This window comes from Drosophila albomicans, chromosome 3 (assembly GCF_009650485.2).
Source record: "Drosophila albomicans strain 15112-1751.03 chromosome 3, ASM965048v2, whole genome shotgun sequence".
Lineage (NCBI taxonomy): Eukaryota > Metazoa > Arthropoda > Insecta > Diptera > Drosophilidae > Drosophila > Drosophila albomicans.
This window is the reverse complement of record NC_047629.2, coordinates 18,998,420-19,014,843: the sequence shown is the minus strand read 5'-3', so window position 1 is coordinate 19,014,843 and position 16,424 is coordinate 18,998,420. Positions and strand designations below refer to the sequence as shown.

The following is a 16,424-nucleotide window of genomic DNA, read 5'->3' as shown; positions in this document are numbered from 1 at the left end:
AACAAACAAAATCGAAAATCTATTAGAATTGTTTGAAACATTAATTAAATTGTTTAATTAATTCATTTTAACGGCCAAAACATTCATGTGTATTATGAAAATCGATGTGTTAAATCATTTTTAAAAACATCGAAGCATCGATATTGCCATCGATAATTATTTCCCCGCTTCCGCCGCCAAGCAAACCAAGCGCGGAAATGTTAATTTCGCAAAATCGTTAAATTCTTGAAAACAAAAGCGAATTAAATTCTGTATTTTGCTGTGTTGATAATAAACAAATAACAAATGCGAATGCAAGTCAATTTAAATGTGTGTGGGCAGCAGTAAAGGAAGCTTAAGCATTCCAAAAACTGCGCAGTAAAAATCAATAACTGTAAGTGGCACTCACACACACACGGAGAGGTAGGAAGAACAGTTCGACAGCGAGCAACAAGCAAACACACCATGTCCGACGAAGAAGAAGAGTCCTTGTCCGAGGGCTTCTCGGCCAGTGAAGAGGACGAGTGGAAGCCAACAAAAGATGCACGCGGTGGCGAATCGTCCGACGATGATGACAGCGAATTTGAGGAGCTGCCTCCCCAAGCAGCAGTTGGAGGAGCAGCTTCTGCTGGCGCCAGCGGACGCTCTTCGGCGTCGAGTGCATCCAAAAAGAGGTGAGTTTAGTCAGAAATTATTTCCATGTATCCATGTCATTTAAGTAATCTCATTGTCACAGAGAACAAAAGTCACCCAGCGGCATCAAAGGAGCATCCGTTAAGAAACGCAAACCCAGCGGTCAATCATTGCGCTCCAAACTGTATAACAAGTATCGGCCGCCGCCAAAAACATTTCCCACATCGCCCACACAGAACTCGCCAACGGCATCGGGTTCAAACAGTCGAGGAACGGCTTCAAAAAACGCCAAAACGCCCAATGAAAGCAACAACGGTGACTCCAGCAGCGAATCAAGTGTTGAGGATTATTTAGTGAATCCGGCAGAGTTGGATCTACGATCCAGTTTCTTCACGGCCACCAAAGAGAAGTCGCCAGCGCCACAATTCGATTGCAACGCAGGCATCACGAATCTCACAGATTCCGGTTCGGGTTCTGAGGATAACAACGACAGCAGCATGGAAGATAATGCTGCTGGCAATAAAGCATTCGATTTTCGTGATCTACTCGAGAATGCCAACAGCCTGGAACGTACCAGAGAGGCACTGCTTAGCAAGCGCAATGTGACGTGCAATCCAACATCATCTGGATGCCCCGATGGGAATCTCACAACAAACGCTGCCACAATGGATGTCAATGCATTGCTTGCATTGGGCGAAAACCAAAACTACGCAAAAGAGACGGACACAACAACAACAGCAACAGTGACTAAGGATCGCCGACGAGTAGCAGGAGGTGGAGCTGCTGCATCGCAGCCACCACCACTCGATGGTCCATCGCGACTCAGTAAGACGAAATCGACGCGCATCAAACGCCACACAAAGACACGGCCAGCGTCCACTGTGGTGGCTGGCGGCGACACCGATGACTCTGACTTTGAGGAAGTTGCAGGTAGGAAACGCAATTAGACACACAAAAAAAAAGAATGATTGCCGAAGTAGTTTTAAATGTGTAAGCGAACAAAAAAAGGGTTGTTTGTTATTTGTTGTCTTGTTGAATGGTAGTTAGAATTCCTTGTATCTGATTACAAAACACAAAAAAAAGCTTCCAAATTGCTCCGTATGAGACTGCGTAGTGTTTTTTGAGAGTGTGTGCAAGATATGACAAAAAAATCATATATATAAACTATATTTCTACAGTGTAATGCATAAATTACAAATAAGCTAAGTTCTCACAGTTTGCATATTTAGTTGTCAGTACTATATATATTCCAACTGAACTGTGTGGAACCTAGATCTTATAGTCGATTAGACTGAAATAGCGTTGAAATCAAGATATAAACGGCTTTAGTTACAAAAAACGCTTAAACGCTCCCCTTCCATAAACAAAACTGCGGCCTAAAAAATACTCACTAAAACTCATACTACCTACTAAACTCTTAACTAACTCCAAACACTAAGCGATCTCAAAAGTTTAAATGCTTTTTAATCCAATTATAATTTACGTTCGTTTAATTTTCGTACAACAAAATCGGAAGAGAGACAATGAAAAACGGGAATGAAACTACAACTACAAATATTAAAAGCTTCTCAATGTCATAAAACACAATACTTTGATTAGATGTTTGTGTCTCAATTGTTGTTTAATCGTAACAATAGCAAACATATTAACGATTCTAAATGTGGTTGAAAATAAATACATAAATACATATATGCAAACATAAATACTTCGCATACTTTAAATATTATTTGCACACATGCACACATAATAAATGAAACGAACTAATTAAGGATTAACAAGTTGTATACTTCAAGGATGCATTTATTTTAATGATTTCAATTCATTTCATTTGCCTAAGATAGTAAAAAGACTAGCGAGCGCATCGAAATCGAAATCAAAATGCTAAATTCGAAATAAAGAATAATAATTATACAAAACGAAAGAGATAAAAATGAATACGTAAAATGCACTTACTTTATGGCAATTTCAAGTGTTTCAGTAACATTAAAAAACAAAATAAAAAAAACAAATATATATTAAATGATGACGAAGGAAATAAATAGCTAACTGATTAGAACTGATGTTAAACGAATTTACTTTAGCAAAATTGTATTCATTCCACAAAAAACACTAAAAAAACATATACATATAAATAAAATGCATTCGAAAAAGAAATGCAAAAAATAAAGAGATATAAAGTCAATAATAATAATAAATGCATAATTTTAGCGCAATTTAGTAAATGTTAAATGTATTTAATTCAAGAATTAATTAACAATTTGAAATGCACATCAAATGAAATAAATAAATGCAAAGTGTTTGAATGAAATAAACTAACTAAAAATGAGCAGAAACTCACTAAAGTTCTTTTGTTTTGCATTTGTGCTTGCCTAACTAAAACTAGCAACAAAAACTAGATTGAACATACATATGTAGCTCTCCTTTTGCTCCTCCAAATCATCAATACCTAGAACGTCGCCTCATTCAAAACACCCAACTTCCCCCACTTCCATTCACAGACGCGCAACTGAGCAGCGACAACGAGGATGCTGCCACACCAAACATATCTGGTGATCTGGAAATCCATGTGGGACTCCCATCGCGTCATCCCACCAAAGAGCAGAAGACACAGCTTGAACTGGAGAATGCACTAAAGCGTCGCATGAATCGTGACATCAAAGATCGCCAGCTGCTCATGCACAAAGTGAGTCTGTTGTGTCTGATATCACGCAGCCTCAAATACAATCGACTGCTCAGCGATACCGCTTTGATGGAGGCTTCTCTTAAGCTACTGCCCAGCAAGAATTCTTATCCCACCGAACGTGGCGTGGAATTGAAGTATCTTCAGTCGTTTATCACCTGGTTTAAAGTGGCTATCAAGCTGCGCAGCCAAGACTTGTATCCCGCCAAGACGGCAAGCACAAAGCGTGGCATTATCGACGAGCTGTTGGCGCAAATCAAACGCAAGGAGGCACGTTGCAAGCAGGATATGATCCTCATATTCATTGTACTTGCACGTAGCATGGGCATGAACTGTCGCCTCATTGTCAACATGCAGCCAATGGCACTAAAACCTCAAGCGAGTGATTTGATAACAATTAAGATGAAGCCGGATGACAAGAGAGGGCAAGCAAAGAACGATGCGGATGAGGCGGAGTCGGAGACGGATGAAGAGTCCGACAGCAAGCCCAAAAAGGCAAAATCTACAGCAAGCAAATCAGCACAAGTACTTAAAAGTAATGCAACCAGCTCAAAGGCTACTACTAAAGTAGAGGCGAAGACAAGCTCGAAAGCTGCAACAAAAACCGTCAACAAAGTGACCGAAACGGAGACGAAGACAAGCTCGAAAGCTGCAACAAAAACCGTCAACAAAGAGACCGAAAAGGAGTCGAAGACAATCTCGAAAGCTGCAACAAAAACTGTTAAGAAAGAGACCGAAGCGAGTGGATCAAGTGCTGGTCGCAGTTCCAAATCCAAGGTCTTGCCAAGCAAGAGTCTAGATAGCAACTCCGAGCTGGATATGAAACCCAGCACTTCCAGATCTATCTCCTCCAGTCGCAAGGCAACAGAAAACAGCAGCAGCGCAGAGAAGTCTACCAAGCCGCAGTTGACGCGTCTCAAACGAAGCAGCAACCCAGCTGAAACAGAAGACAGAAAGAAACCAAAGTTGAGCTTGAAAATCGAAGGAACGCCTATAGCTCGCCGCACCCGCAAAGCATCTGCCGGTGCAGAGAACGTGGCCGCATTTCCGGCGGACAAAATTGGCTCGCCCGTCATACCCAAGTTGGTGCTGCCCAGCGCTAAGATGAAGAATGCCAAGCACAGCGACACAGAGAATGCCAATCCCAGTCAAACCCTGGCAGCTAAAAGTGATACGCGTTCGCGCAGCAAATCGCCCAAAGTGCACATATCACCCGTGTTTCTTAAAGGCCACAGCAATGAACCCGAGGAACCCAAAGCGAGCAAAGCAGTCAAGAGCAGGCGAGGCGATGTGAAGCCTAAAATCTCACCCACATTTCTGCAAGCAGCTGAGCCTGCCCAGCTACGCACACGCCAGCAGCGGGCAAAGGCGCAAAGCATTCCACAACTCGATGGCGGCGACGATAGTCTGCCTGTGCCTAAGAAGCGACCCAAGCTGGAGAAGCTCAAGGCTCACAGCCGATCCACGGAGGATACCGATGAGTCGACGCCCACAAAGCAAATTAAGAAGGCTCCTGTGCTGCCTAAGGCGGTGCAGCACTTACGCAAGGATCGACGTGTGCTCTCCACGGACGATGAGAGTGTCAAGGATAAGCGGAAGACAACGGCCTCGGATATGTGGGTGGAGGTTTGGTCCGATGTGGAGGAGCAATGGATATGCATTGATTTGTTCAAGGGAAAATTGCACTGCGTCGACACCATAAGGGTAAGCTAGGTTTATAAAGGTGGCTCGAAAAGGATATGCTAGATTCGCTTGCTATCCTCAACACCATGCTACTTTTTTACCCCAAGTCTGATCATTTTGAGCTTGCAGCGTAATGCCACCTCGAATCTGGCCTATGTGTTTGCCTTCCAAGACGATCAGAGTCTCAAGGATGTGACAGCGCGTTACTGCTCCAGCTGGACGACAACAGTGCGCAAATCGCGTGTGGAAAAAGCCTGGCTAAATGAGATTTTGGCCCCATATTTGGGACGTCGCACCAAGCGCGACATATGCGAGGATGAGCAGATGCGCCGCATACACTCCGACAAGCCGTTGCCCAAGTCCATAAGCGAGTTCAAGGATCATCCGTTGTATGCGCTGGAAAGACATCTACTTAAATTCCAGGCCATCTATCCGGCCGATGCGCCCACGGTGGGCTTCATACGTGGGGAGGCGATATATTCACGTGACTGCGTTCAGGTGCTGCACTCGCGTGACATTTGGCTGAAGAGTGCGCGTGTGGTGAAGCTGGGCGAACAGCCCTACAAGATTGTCAAGGCACGCCCCAAATGGGATAGGGTAAGCCAAGTTTACTCACTCAATAACTAGACTAAATGGTATTCTTTATTGTAGCTAACGCGCACTGTTATAAAGGATCAGCCGCTGGAGATATTTGGCTATTGGCAAACGCAAGATTATGAGCCGCCCACAGCTGAAAATGGCATTGTGCCGCGCAATGCTTACGGCAATGTGGAGCTCTTTAAGGAGTGCATGCTGCCCAAGAAAACCGTGCATCTAAGATGTGAGTTTTAAGTCTATCTATTTGAAAAGATTTGGATTCAATAAGTTTTTTTTAGTGCCCGGTTTGATGCGTGTCTGCAAGAAGCTGAACATTGATTGCGCCAATGCTGTGATTGGTTTTGATTTCCATCAGGGCGCCTGTCATCCCATGTACGATGGATTCATTGTGTGCGAAGAATTTGGCGAGCTGGTCACTGCCGCCTGGGAGGAGGATCAACAGGAGCAGGCGCGCAAGGAGCAGGAGAAATATGAGGCACGTGTCTATGGCAATTGGAAGAAATTGATTAAGGGTTTGCTTATTCGCGAGCGCCTCAAGAAGAAATACAACTTTTAAAAAGCAAAATGTGGTTCTAACGTCCTTTTTTTGTGTTATATTGTATTTTTGTACTTCTACCTAAGTTGTATTAATGTTAAAATAAACAAGCTGAGTTACATTCGAAATCTATTTTCTTTTTGTGGAAGAATCAAAAAAGTTTGGAACTAGGTTTGGAATGCATTTATTTAGCGATTGTTTAAAATTGCATTTTGCTTTAACTTTACATACATAAATATAAAGACAATAAGTACATAATTATTATTAAAAATAAATTCCTATCTTCCGATAATATACAAAATGATGTCTTCAATGGAACAAGAGATTTTAGAGACAATAATACCGAAATGGCTATAGTAGTTACAGTTATAGTTAAAAGTTATAAGATATACATTAAGTAAATGGTTTAGTTTAAGACTCTTCGTTTGTGTTCTTGGAAATTGTAAGCGAATTGAATACAGATTCTTTGCGCTATCATTCTCTCTATCATAAGTACATTTTTTGTGTGCAGAAAATGATGTTGAGATACAAATGAAATAAAATCGAATAGGGAAATCAGAGATACGTTTGGCAACATAACCATTTATGGTTTGTGTTCGGCTTGGCAAATAACAAAATAATAGTTACAAATTAAAACTTTGGTGAGCAATAAATAATTTCAACAAGTACGTGCTGGATTCTCATCATCATCATCATCAAATTCGTTAACAATTCTTCGACTAGTTTGTGGCTTCTGTAGTGTTGCTAGCGCCTCTGTTGCTGCTCTGCGCTTCTTTGCGTTGTGCCTGCAGATACTCGGAGTACATGCGTCTGGCTTGATTGAGCACACGGGTCACATCATGTTTGCGCACCATCTTATCGAAGTGCATCGCAATCTCATTGTAATCCATGGCCGCCTTTATGATCGTGTTGCGATGTTGCAGCAACAGCGTCAGGCAGAGAAACATCAGGAACGCATTACCGCCACCAAATTCACTGGGCGGCGGTAATGCTGCCGCTGAGCTATTCAATCCGTTCATGGGCGAGGCAGTCGCACGATTCGGTGACCGGGAGTAGGATGTGTAGGCGCTCTCATCGTCCGCATTCGTTGCAATCTCCACCATGGCGGGCGCTGCCACGCGATTGGGTTCCGTTGAGATGGGCATTATGACCTCGGGCATGCTGCTGCTGTTGCGCATGACGCCGCCGCTGCCATCCAAGAGCAAACTGTCCTCGATGAAGGGATTTGCCGTGTGCGTATCGGGTGGTTGCACGCTGTTGCTTTTAGAGGCAGTCAAACGCTGTCGTCGTCGCATGTGCAACTCACTCACATCGGGGCAGGTGATAATCTCATTCTCCTTCAGATCGTCGACCATGTCGAGTGTGTCCTTGTCGAGTTTCTCGTACTCAATGTCATCGACAACAGTGACGGGTATTTGCTTTTCCGTAAACGGCAGTCCAAACACTTGACGATCCAAGTTCTCAGCCTCAAGTCGAAGTTCACGCGTTATGGCGTTTGTCATGGGATAATACTCTTGATCTTGATCCTGATCGGGTGTGCTTTCTTCTGGTTGCTGCTGTTGCTCCACAGTCTGCGCTTGCTCCGGCGACACTGCATTGAGATCGAGCTGTAGACTGTAGCTACTAAGTTCCTGCGCCTGTTGAATGGCTGTGGCTGCTGTTGAGGCGCTCCAGCTGGTCTCGGGAATGGACGAGGAATCGGATTCATCTAGTGAACTGCCCAGATGTCCGCTCTTGGTCAACTGTACCACTGGTTTGCTGATGTGCTGTTGCAGTTGTTGTGTTTGCTGCTGTGGCTTTTCGCTGATTTGCAGCTGCGTTGCTAAACGATCCGAAATGCGATTTTTGTTAATCGTTGCAAAGTTGAGAAATTCGTTAAAGTTCTTGACCAGTTTGGGTGGCGTCTTATTAGTGGTGCTATCGTCGCCACCGCCGCCGCCATCAAATGACATGCCCATGCGACTGGTGGCCGCAATTTTCTCCTTGAGATCCTTAAAATGACCGCCGCTTGTGGTGCTGACGCGTTTGACGCTCTCACTGACTGTGGTGGCATTGGATGCCAATTGCTTGGCAATGATATTGCTTACATTGAGAATGCTCTTCTGCTGCAACTTGGCCAAGCCTTGGGCCTTTCTATCGGCCATACTACTCTCCCTCTCCTTTGCTCCCTCCAGCTGATTGGATGACGAAGACGAACTGCTTAAAAAGGCGCGTGCGGCATTCGGATTATTGTTATGATTCGGTTGCAGTGCGTCATCCTTAAAGGGATTCGTTTCATGGAACTGCGGCGGCGATGCCGATAACATCTCTTCCTTGCGATCAAACACATCGTCATCGGTGTCCTCGCTAGCCGACAATTCCTGCACTGACTTCGCATTGCTTTCGGCAACGCCACCTTCGATTAGAGCTAACATTTTCGACTCATCCAAGCTCTGATGTGCCTTGGACGAGACGCGTCGCTGTCGACGCGCTGCATGCCGTGACATATTGTCATCCAGACTGTGATTCAGTCGCTTCGAGTTGTCCAGCGCATTATTGCCGCCAGCTGTTGTACCCAACGAGGAGCTGAGTGAACTCAACGATGCCGAGGAGCTTTGTCGCCGCAATGCGCACACTTTGGTATAAGGATTCTCTCGTGGCTTGGTCAGCAGATACGAAGGACTTGTTGGAGTGGCGCTGTACGAGGTTGAGAAAGTGCTCGCACTATTCGGCGCCGAAGCCTCCGCAACAGGCACAAATTCCTGCAATTAATAATGTGAATATTAATAAAGTATATAAAATATAAGAAACTTAATATGAATATGAAACTAGACTATATTTCCTTATGGAGTAGTTACGAATTACTATTTGCGATTTCCATAAAACTATCTTGGCTGTGCAATTAAATTTACGTGTTTATCGACTTGCATAATAATTAAATAAAAAGAAAACCAACTTTATCGAAAAGTGACAATTCCTTGGATCCATTGTTCTCGTAGCAAAATGAGCTCCATTGCACCTCCAGCATGCGCAGCGCATCCTCGAAGGGAAACTCCCGCTTCAACTCCAACAGCAACCAGCGATAGCAGAACAACAAATCATCTGCTTGCTGCGATTTGAGATACTCCCAGAATTCCGGATCATAGAAACTCAGTGCCTCCGTGAGATGGGCAAACTTCTGTGTCATGGCAACGCCATCGAGCATGAAATTACCCCGCACTCTCGCCATAATCGCACAGAAGCAGATATAAGCCTGCGCCTCGTCATTCATGGTGACGAGTAGCGGTGATGCGATGTCCGACATGCCCTGGCAATAGCTGACCACCGGATGATTCAGTGCATATGTGGTCAGTATGTTGAACAATGACGCAATGTTCTGATTGTCATCACTGCCTGCATAGAACGGATGCAATCGATCCGTGCGCAGCACATCCTTCTTCACCATGCTCGTCACATACGCTAGCTCACCGGCCACATTGCCACGTTGCACCGCCGTCTTCCACGTATCGCGCAGCTTGCAATATTGCTCCGATTTGCGACGCATAAACTCCATACGCTGATGCCCATCCATGGGCAGGCCATGCACACCGCTGGGATACACGTTGAGTAAGTGCTTCCAGACAACACGTCGCAAACTGGGCTCAATTCCGCCCAAAAAGATAATTTTGCGCAGCTCATCGTTGCGTTGAATCTGTCCCAACGCATCGAGGAATAAACGAAACTCACTGTCACACATGGGCGGACGTGGGGGCAAATTGGCCATGTGCTCGTCGGAAAGATTGAAGGCCTTTTGCACTATGGAAAAGGTCTTTTCCATTTGATTCATAATCAGGCCCGGCAGTTTCGTTTGCATATGTTGTACATACTTCTGCGAGACGCCCAAAGACTGCAGAGGCGAGACGCTGGCGGACAAGGATGCAGAGCTGTTGCTGGAGACTCGGCGCTCCGAAGCGCTTGTGTCGTTGCTTGTGTCACATTCACGCACTACGGTAAAGGGTTTTACATCGATTTGCAGCATTAGACACGGTTCTGAGGAGGTTTGTATGGATATATTGTGTATGCGAAGAAATGCAGCGTCCAAATCCCAATCGGAGAGCACAGCAAGATAGATTTCATTGCCAGCTGGATCGAAGGCCTTGTACTTGATGGCAAAGTCTGATTTAATGTCAAAGGCCTTCGCCAACAATGAGTAGAGTACCTCCAATGTGGTGATTTGTGGATCCACAGAGAATTTGCGCCATTCTGGCGGTCTGGTGGCTTCATTTTTCTATTTTGTGTGTGGGAGAAAGCAGAAGAATGGTTGAAAAAATGTCAGTCCTTTGTTGTCTCGTTTAAGGGATGAGCGTGGCCACGCGGCGACATACCTTAACTTTGACGCGTACCGCCTCTCTGGGATAAATGCCAGCCATATTGTTATTGTGTTTGCACTTTGTAACTAACTTAATTCCATTATTATTTTATTATAATCATTGAGCAATCTATTAATGCTCTTTGTTGTTACGCCATCTATTGGAAGCAGTGCTGGTAAGCGAACTATATTGCTATTTTAACTGACAGCACTTCAGTCAGGGCTGCCACACTGCAGCTAAAATACTGAAAAATTATTTTTGCCTGCTGTCACATATAAATCTTTAAATGCCGTTACTCATATTTGTTGAGAGAAGAGTACTAAATCAAACACTCTAGACAGTCTGCAGTTTTCTGTTTTTTTTTATTTTATTAAAACAGACAATAACATTTTGAAAACAATCAGTTTTTTAAAACTATTTTAAAAAAACTAATAAGTGTAACCAGTTAGTGAATTAGCCAGAGGTATATTTTAGTATCTTTTATGACGTAAAAGTGTAGATTACGAAATTGTGCTTGCGGTCACGCTGATGGTAACACTGAAAACAAGAAAAACATACAAATATGAGAACTTTAGTGCAAAATTTGTTGTTGTTATAGTTTATTATTTTTATTAGTTTTATTTTGCAAATGCGTTGTTTGCACAAATAAAACGCAACGTGTTATCGTTTAATGGTAAAGCAACTTGGAAGTGTGTCGAACGAAGCAGCGTAATCTCATCACATCATTGTCGTCTAGAATTTGGGTGTGTATGTATGTATGTGTGTGACTCGGGCGTGTATGTGACGTGTTCGGCGAGCAAACACACGCTCACGCTCACAGACACAATCTCAAAAGGCAGCAAGCAAGCAGCACTTTATGGCAAATTGGTTCAAGGATCATAAGGAATTGGCCGCCATGCCGGCAACGGCAACAACTCGGTTGCATTTTGCCCTCTAAACGAATGTTGTATAAAGTTGGGGGTCATTGAGATAACTTTTGTTTAATTTATGATCATTCGCTTATGTACTGTTTATGTGTTATATGCGTGCCCAATTGTACTTGAGTTTATGCGCCTCTGTCTATGTGTGTGTGTGTGTGAGTGAGAGTCGAAGCGATAAATTCTCTCAGAACTTAACGCTGTTGTAGTCGCCTGTTGTAGTTGTTGTGCACAGCAAGCACAATGTAAGTTGAATTATTATGCAAAATAATGCTCTTAACTTCCGTTGACGCATTATGTTTAAGTACACATGAATGTGTGCCTATGTGTGTGTGTGTAGATGTTTAACTGTGTGAGCGCGCGCCTTGTAGCGACGTGCTTATATCACAAAAAACACTGATACGATAACTCAACTCCGGCAATGGGCAGTTTTTTTTATTACATACAATACAATGACATTATCAAGCAAATTCGCCGCCGACTGCATAATGATCTCTATGGGTGATAATGCTGAACTTACAAACGATACTTACGAGATGCATTTTATTTATTTGTATTTACAGTTTGGCGAGCGTTTAATGGATGACACATCATCATGGGAAAGTTATTATCAAAAATTTTTGGCAACAAAGAAATGCGAATTCTTATGCTCGGCTTGGATGCTGCTGGCAAAACAAGTAAGCATCCCATTGAAATTACAAGTTTATAGCAAGTACATTAATTGATTCATTTTGATATTTTCCAGCGATCCTCTATAAACTAAAACTGGGGCAATCAGTAACAACGATACCAACGGTAGGCTTTAATGTCGAGACTGTCACGTACAAGAACGTAAAGTTCAATGTCTGGGATGTTGGCGGACAGGACAAAATTCGACCGCTTTGGCGGCACTACTACACAGGTAAGCTTAATATCCCCATTTCGAAGGAGAAGCTAGATTAACACAGACGTTCTTTTGCTCTAAACAGGTACACAGGGTCTTATATTCGTTGTGGATTGTGCGGATCGAGATAGAATAGACGAAGCTCGCAATGAACTGCATAGGATAATTAACGATAGAGAGATGCGGGACGCCATTATACTGATATTTGCTAATAAACAGGATCTAGCTGATGGTAATTAATTACAAGCAAAGAATACAACACATGAACTAAGTAATATAATTGTGATATTTTCCATTTGCAGCAATGAAACCCCATGAAATCCAGGAAAAACTAGGCTTAACTAGAATAAGAGATCGCAATTGGTATGTCCAACCATCATGTGCCACAAGCGGCGATGGCCTCTACGAAGGTCTAACGTGGCTAACTTCGAACCATAAATTATGAGAATCATAATCCTACGTATTTCTATGGCATGTATTATTCGATGCGAAGCGAAGCAAAATTATTATATTTTTTATTTATACAAACTGCAAGACGCATAGTGAAAACAAAACAACAAACCATAAAAAATCAATACAAATACCAACAAAATCGAACAGAAATTAACAGAGTTGAAAACAATATATATATAGAAGCCAATATATATTACACTGATAATATATATGTGTGTATAGATGCATATATAGTAATTATACATATATCGTATATGTATACATAATTAATCAATCTATATTCTCATTAGTAAAAAATACACATACAAACGATGCAAACTCAATAAATAAAAGAACTTCAAGCACAGTCAACCATACGAAACGAAAAAAAAAAAAAACAAAATAATTAAATGATAATACAAAAAATTAAAAAAAAGAAGAAGAAAAAAACATAAAAAATAAATCAGTATAACAACCGCAAATTTAGTGTTAAGTAAGTTTTCTTGTAAATTATAATGATGAGCCACGTAAGCAATTAAGTTGAATGCTTGTTTATTGCAACTGTTATTTGACTTGAAATGAGAAAGTCGTAAATAAAATAAATAAATTGTAAATAAATATTCAAATTAAAGTGCATATACCACAACAACAAACAACAACTACAACAGAGAAAGCAACAATATACTCCGATAAATAGAACAAACCTATTGATTGCTATAGATTAAAACATAGTCTTCAAATATAACGATTAGTAACTGTGCCTTCCTCAATTGTGTATCAAGTCGAAGTCTTCTTCATTTTGGTTGTGGGCTTCTCTCATATTTTTCTTTCTTTTGGATGTCGCTAATTCTTTTCCATTCTTTGCAGTTCACATTGACTTGGGAATTTTTGTATTATTTGCTTTGTTGGTAGTTTTGCTTCTTCAATACAACTTGATTAAGATGTCACGACTATTTATTATCATCCGCACAATTCTCTACAATTCCATTTCATCCCCTCTGTGTTGTCTTGTCAATCAGTGTGGCATCGATTGTGGCAGCCTCAACTTCAGTTGCAGAGAAGAGCAGAGCACAGCGTGTCCTTATGCATTGTTGATGGAAAGTTGAAAAGTAAATATGCCAAGTCCATGGCCACAAATTATACAAATAACTGACGAGCGGAGGCTGAGTGGGGAGTGAGGGAGCTAAGCAATATTAATTGCTAAACGAGGCGTTTAAAACTGTTCTTTGTTTTGTTTTATTTTGTAAACTGGTTTTGTGCGTCTGCTGTGGTAGATACATGAATTTACCTGAAAACGGCACGTGTCATTGACTTTGATTCGTATTTGTATTAGTATTTCTATATGTGACTTTGTGTATTTATTGTTGTTTTGGTTAGAGCAATTCAAGCAAGCAATGTGCTATCCCAAAAATTGTGTGAACTCAGTTTGTATATCTCATCTTCATCGTCGTCATCATCATCATCATCATCAAAAGATTGTATATATACACGGGCCTCAAGCAGACGGAAAGGCATTTCGTATAAAGAATATAAATTATGAGAAAAGCAAGATGTACGTTTATTTTTATGCATAATTCATTGTTTATTAGGCTTATCAGACCAAATCTCTTGGCCACGAACAATTCAAATAAGAAAGATCTGACGTTTTATTACCTTATTAGCATAGTATTTATTATGTTCCCTCAAATCATTTTGTCAATAGCGGAAACCAATTGTGAATGAATTTTCACCTTATTTTCAGAGTTTAATTTGAATGAATATTTTGTAAGACAAACACGTTATGTTAATAAAGAGTTAAATGTAATAAAATGATCTACGAAATTGTCTTTTTTTTTTTGGTGAGATGGGGCAAAATCTATGAAACTCTTAGCATACTAGTTTTACTTACATTAAATTACTTTACAAGTAATTCATAGTAGTTATAGAACTAAGTGTACTATGTATTTCGTAATAAAAGAAATCCGGAAATTGTAATAGAAATGTATATTTTTAAATTCTATACAGAAGACACAATGACACTATATATTCATGCATTTCCATCTATTGTTAACAGCAAGTTTAAAATTAAATAATAAAATAATTTGCATTACAGGTAAGTAGTTTAGATTGGACGAAGTTTCATAATAATCAAAATTTAATTTACTATCTATATTTGAGAAACTAGAAAATCAATTAATCTTTTTTATCGTATTGTGTATATACATTTTCGAAACGTTCTCTTGACTTACTTTCCACTGCTTAGAATATATTTTATATTAATCAATTTGAAATTCATGATATAATAATCATATTTTATAGATTTAATATAGGAAATTTGATGTTGGAAATAATTTTCTTATATTCATTTTCGTTGAACTGTTGAAAATGAACTCAACTTTCGAAGTTTGATTGATTAAATAAAGTATACTGCACTTGATAATACCACCAACCAAAAAGGACAACAAAACAAAACAGCAACCAAAGAAGAAAAAACAAAAAGAAGACGAAACAAATGCAACTCTTATTCACATTCACACACATACTAAAAGCCACGCTGTGCGTGAATGTGTGTGTGTGCTTGTATCCAGGCAGAGAAGAGATGTCGCCCGTTCAAATGTCAAGAACCAACCCTCTTGACTATAGTCGTCCCGCTCGCACAACGGCAGCCGTCTCGCTTGTGCTCGATGTTGAGCAGTGACAGTATTTTCTATGCTGCCGCCTGTTGTTGTTGTTGTTGCTGTTGCTGGCGGGCATTTTTGATGCACGGATATTACAGGATAACGCTCTCGCTCGCTCCTCCTACTGCATGGGCGTGGCCAGCGCTCAGCAAAGCGCTTTGACTTTTGCGTTTGTTTCACTTTTATCCTGGGCATAAACTTCTGCCAGCGAGCGTTAGGTGTCCTCGCCATGCCTCCTCTTCTCTTTCTCCGGTGTGAGGGAGATAGAGCAATGAGAGCGAGAGAGTGAATGCGAGAAATATTGTGATGTGGAGGAGGGACGCGGGGGTGACGAGCATGAGAGTGTAGGAGCTGGGTAGGTGATGGTGATTGTTGTATTCCGACATCTCATTTGTTACAAAGTTAATGTTGGCGTATTAAGCGCAGCAAAAGCCTCAACAACAAAAGCGCCACAGCAAAAAGGGACACGTTAAGAGGATGTGGCTGGATGAACTTTTATCGATTATTGGATTTGCTTCAGCGTTTCAACCATTTCCAGCTGCTATTCTTGAACATTGAATACATTTTGCGATGCTCCCAAAAACGCAGTTGATGGAACGATAGGAAATTAAGGGAAATATTCAGATTATTACTCAATGGAAAATATATTTTCCGGCTTTTCCATATCTAAACCATATTACACAAATGTGTCATTCATTTATAATGTGAATTTCCAAAAATAAATATTTAGAAATTGGTTTACAAAATAAAAATAGTTTAGATACTATTCTATTTGTATTTTCGATACATATTGATAAAATGAAATTCCAAAATATTTGTAGTTTATTTATATCTGCAGTTTATATAATTAATATAACGTATTTGATATATTTGCTATGTTATTTCTGCCATGTATATCATCCATACGTATGCAACAAATGAAATATTCTTTTTAACTGGAATACATTTTATTACGTATACGTATCAAAAGAAATATAGATTTTTACTATCTTGAACTGTAATTAGGTTTAATCACAAGTATTATTTCATTATGAATTTGCTAATAAATCTGGTATATTAGGGAAATTAACTTTAAAACAGTAAAAACAAGCCGAACAAGC

The 16,424-nt window shown here is 40.9% G+C and overlaps 3 protein-coding genes across 5 annotated transcripts; 2 read left to right on the top strand and 1 right to left on the bottom strand.

The window, feature by feature from the left end:
* The first annotated feature begins 64 nt into the window (after positions 1-64).
* LOC117567602 (DNA repair protein complementing XP-C cells homolog) lies at positions 65-6,239 on the top strand. The gene is made up of 6 exons (XM_034247689.2): positions 65-653; positions 716-1,542; positions 3,111-4,996; positions 5,105-5,572; positions 5,627-5,795; positions 5,851-6,239. Exons 1-6 carry the CDS (start codon positions 445-447, stop codon positions 6,126-6,128), a joined length of 3,837 nt encoding a protein of 1,278 aa, XP_034103580.2. The 5' UTR covers positions 65-444; the 3' UTR covers positions 6,129-6,239.
* Positions 6,240-6,281: 42 nt separating this feature from the next.
* LOC117567694 (uncharacterized) lies at positions 6,282-10,609 on the bottom strand. Its single transcript, XM_034247819.2, has 3 exons — positions 10,451-10,609; positions 9,043-10,353; positions 6,282-8,848 (listed from the first exon to the last, which is right to left on the bottom strand). The coding sequence occupies exons 1-3, from the start codon at positions 10,493-10,495 to the stop codon at positions 6,827-6,829; spliced, it is 3,378 nt and encodes a 1,125-aa protein (XP_034103710.1). The 5' UTR covers positions 10,496-10,609; the 3' UTR covers positions 6,282-6,826.
* A 271-nt stretch (positions 10,610-10,880) lies between these two features.
* Positions 10,881-13,070, top strand: LOC117567695 (ADP-ribosylation factor 6). Of its 3 annotated transcripts, none has more exons than XM_034247822.2 (5): positions 10,881-10,898; positions 11,916-12,029; positions 12,098-12,253; positions 12,321-12,467; positions 12,538-13,070. In XM_034247822.2, the coding sequence occupies exons 2-5, from the start codon at positions 11,948-11,950 to the stop codon at positions 12,678-12,680; spliced, it is 528 nt and encodes a 175-aa protein (XP_034103713.1). In that variant the 5' UTR covers positions 10,881-10,898; positions 11,916-11,947; the 3' UTR covers positions 12,681-13,070. The 3 variants fall into 3 exon arrangements, with proteins under 3 accessions (XP_034103713.1, XP_034103712.1, XP_034103711.1); XM_034247821.2 differs by lacking the exon at positions 10,881-10,898 and adding an exon at positions 10,959-11,108; XM_034247820.2 differs by lacking the exon at positions 10,881-10,898 and adding an exon at positions 10,973-11,178.
* The last annotated feature ends 3,354 nt before the right edge of the window (positions 13,071-16,424 follow it).

Excerpts from the sequence above, each read along its gene's own strand:
- LOC117567694 (XM_034247819.2), bottom strand. The coding sequence starts at position 10,495 with ATGGCTGGCATTTATCCCAGAGAGGCGGTACGCGTCAAAGTTAAG. Across the intron at positions 10,354-10,450 it reads CGGTACGCGTCAAAGTTAAG|AAAAATGAAGCCACCAGACC; the intron begins GTATGTCGCCGC and ends CACACAAAATAG. Across the intron at positions 8,849-9,042 it reads AATTGTCACTTTTCGATAAA|GAATTTGTGCCTGTTGCGGA; the intron begins GTTGGTTTTCTT and ends TATTAATTGCAG.
- LOC117567602 (XM_034247689.2), top strand. The coding sequence starts at position 445 with ATGTCCGACGAAGAAGAAGAGTCCTTGTCCGAGGGCTTCTCGGCCAGT. Across the intron at positions 4,997-5,104 it reads ACTGCGTCGACACCATAAGG|CGTAATGCCACCTCGAATCT; the intron begins GTAAGCTAGGTT and ends TTGAGCTTGCAG. Across the intron at positions 5,796-5,850 it reads GAAAACCGTGCATCTAAGAT|TGCCCGGTTTGATGCGTGTC; the intron begins GTGAGTTTTAAG and ends AGTTTTTTTTAG.
- LOC117567695 (XM_034247822.2), top strand. The coding sequence starts at position 11,948 with ATGGGAAAGTTATTATCAAAAATTTTTGGCAACAAAGAAATGCGAATT. Across the intron at positions 12,254-12,320 it reads TTGGCGGCACTACTACACAG|GTACACAGGGTCTTATATTC; the intron begins GTAAGCTTAATA and ends TGCTCTAAACAG. Across the intron at positions 12,468-12,537 it reads TAAACAGGATCTAGCTGATG|CAATGAAACCCCATGAAATC; the intron begins GTAATTAATTAC and ends TTCCATTTGCAG.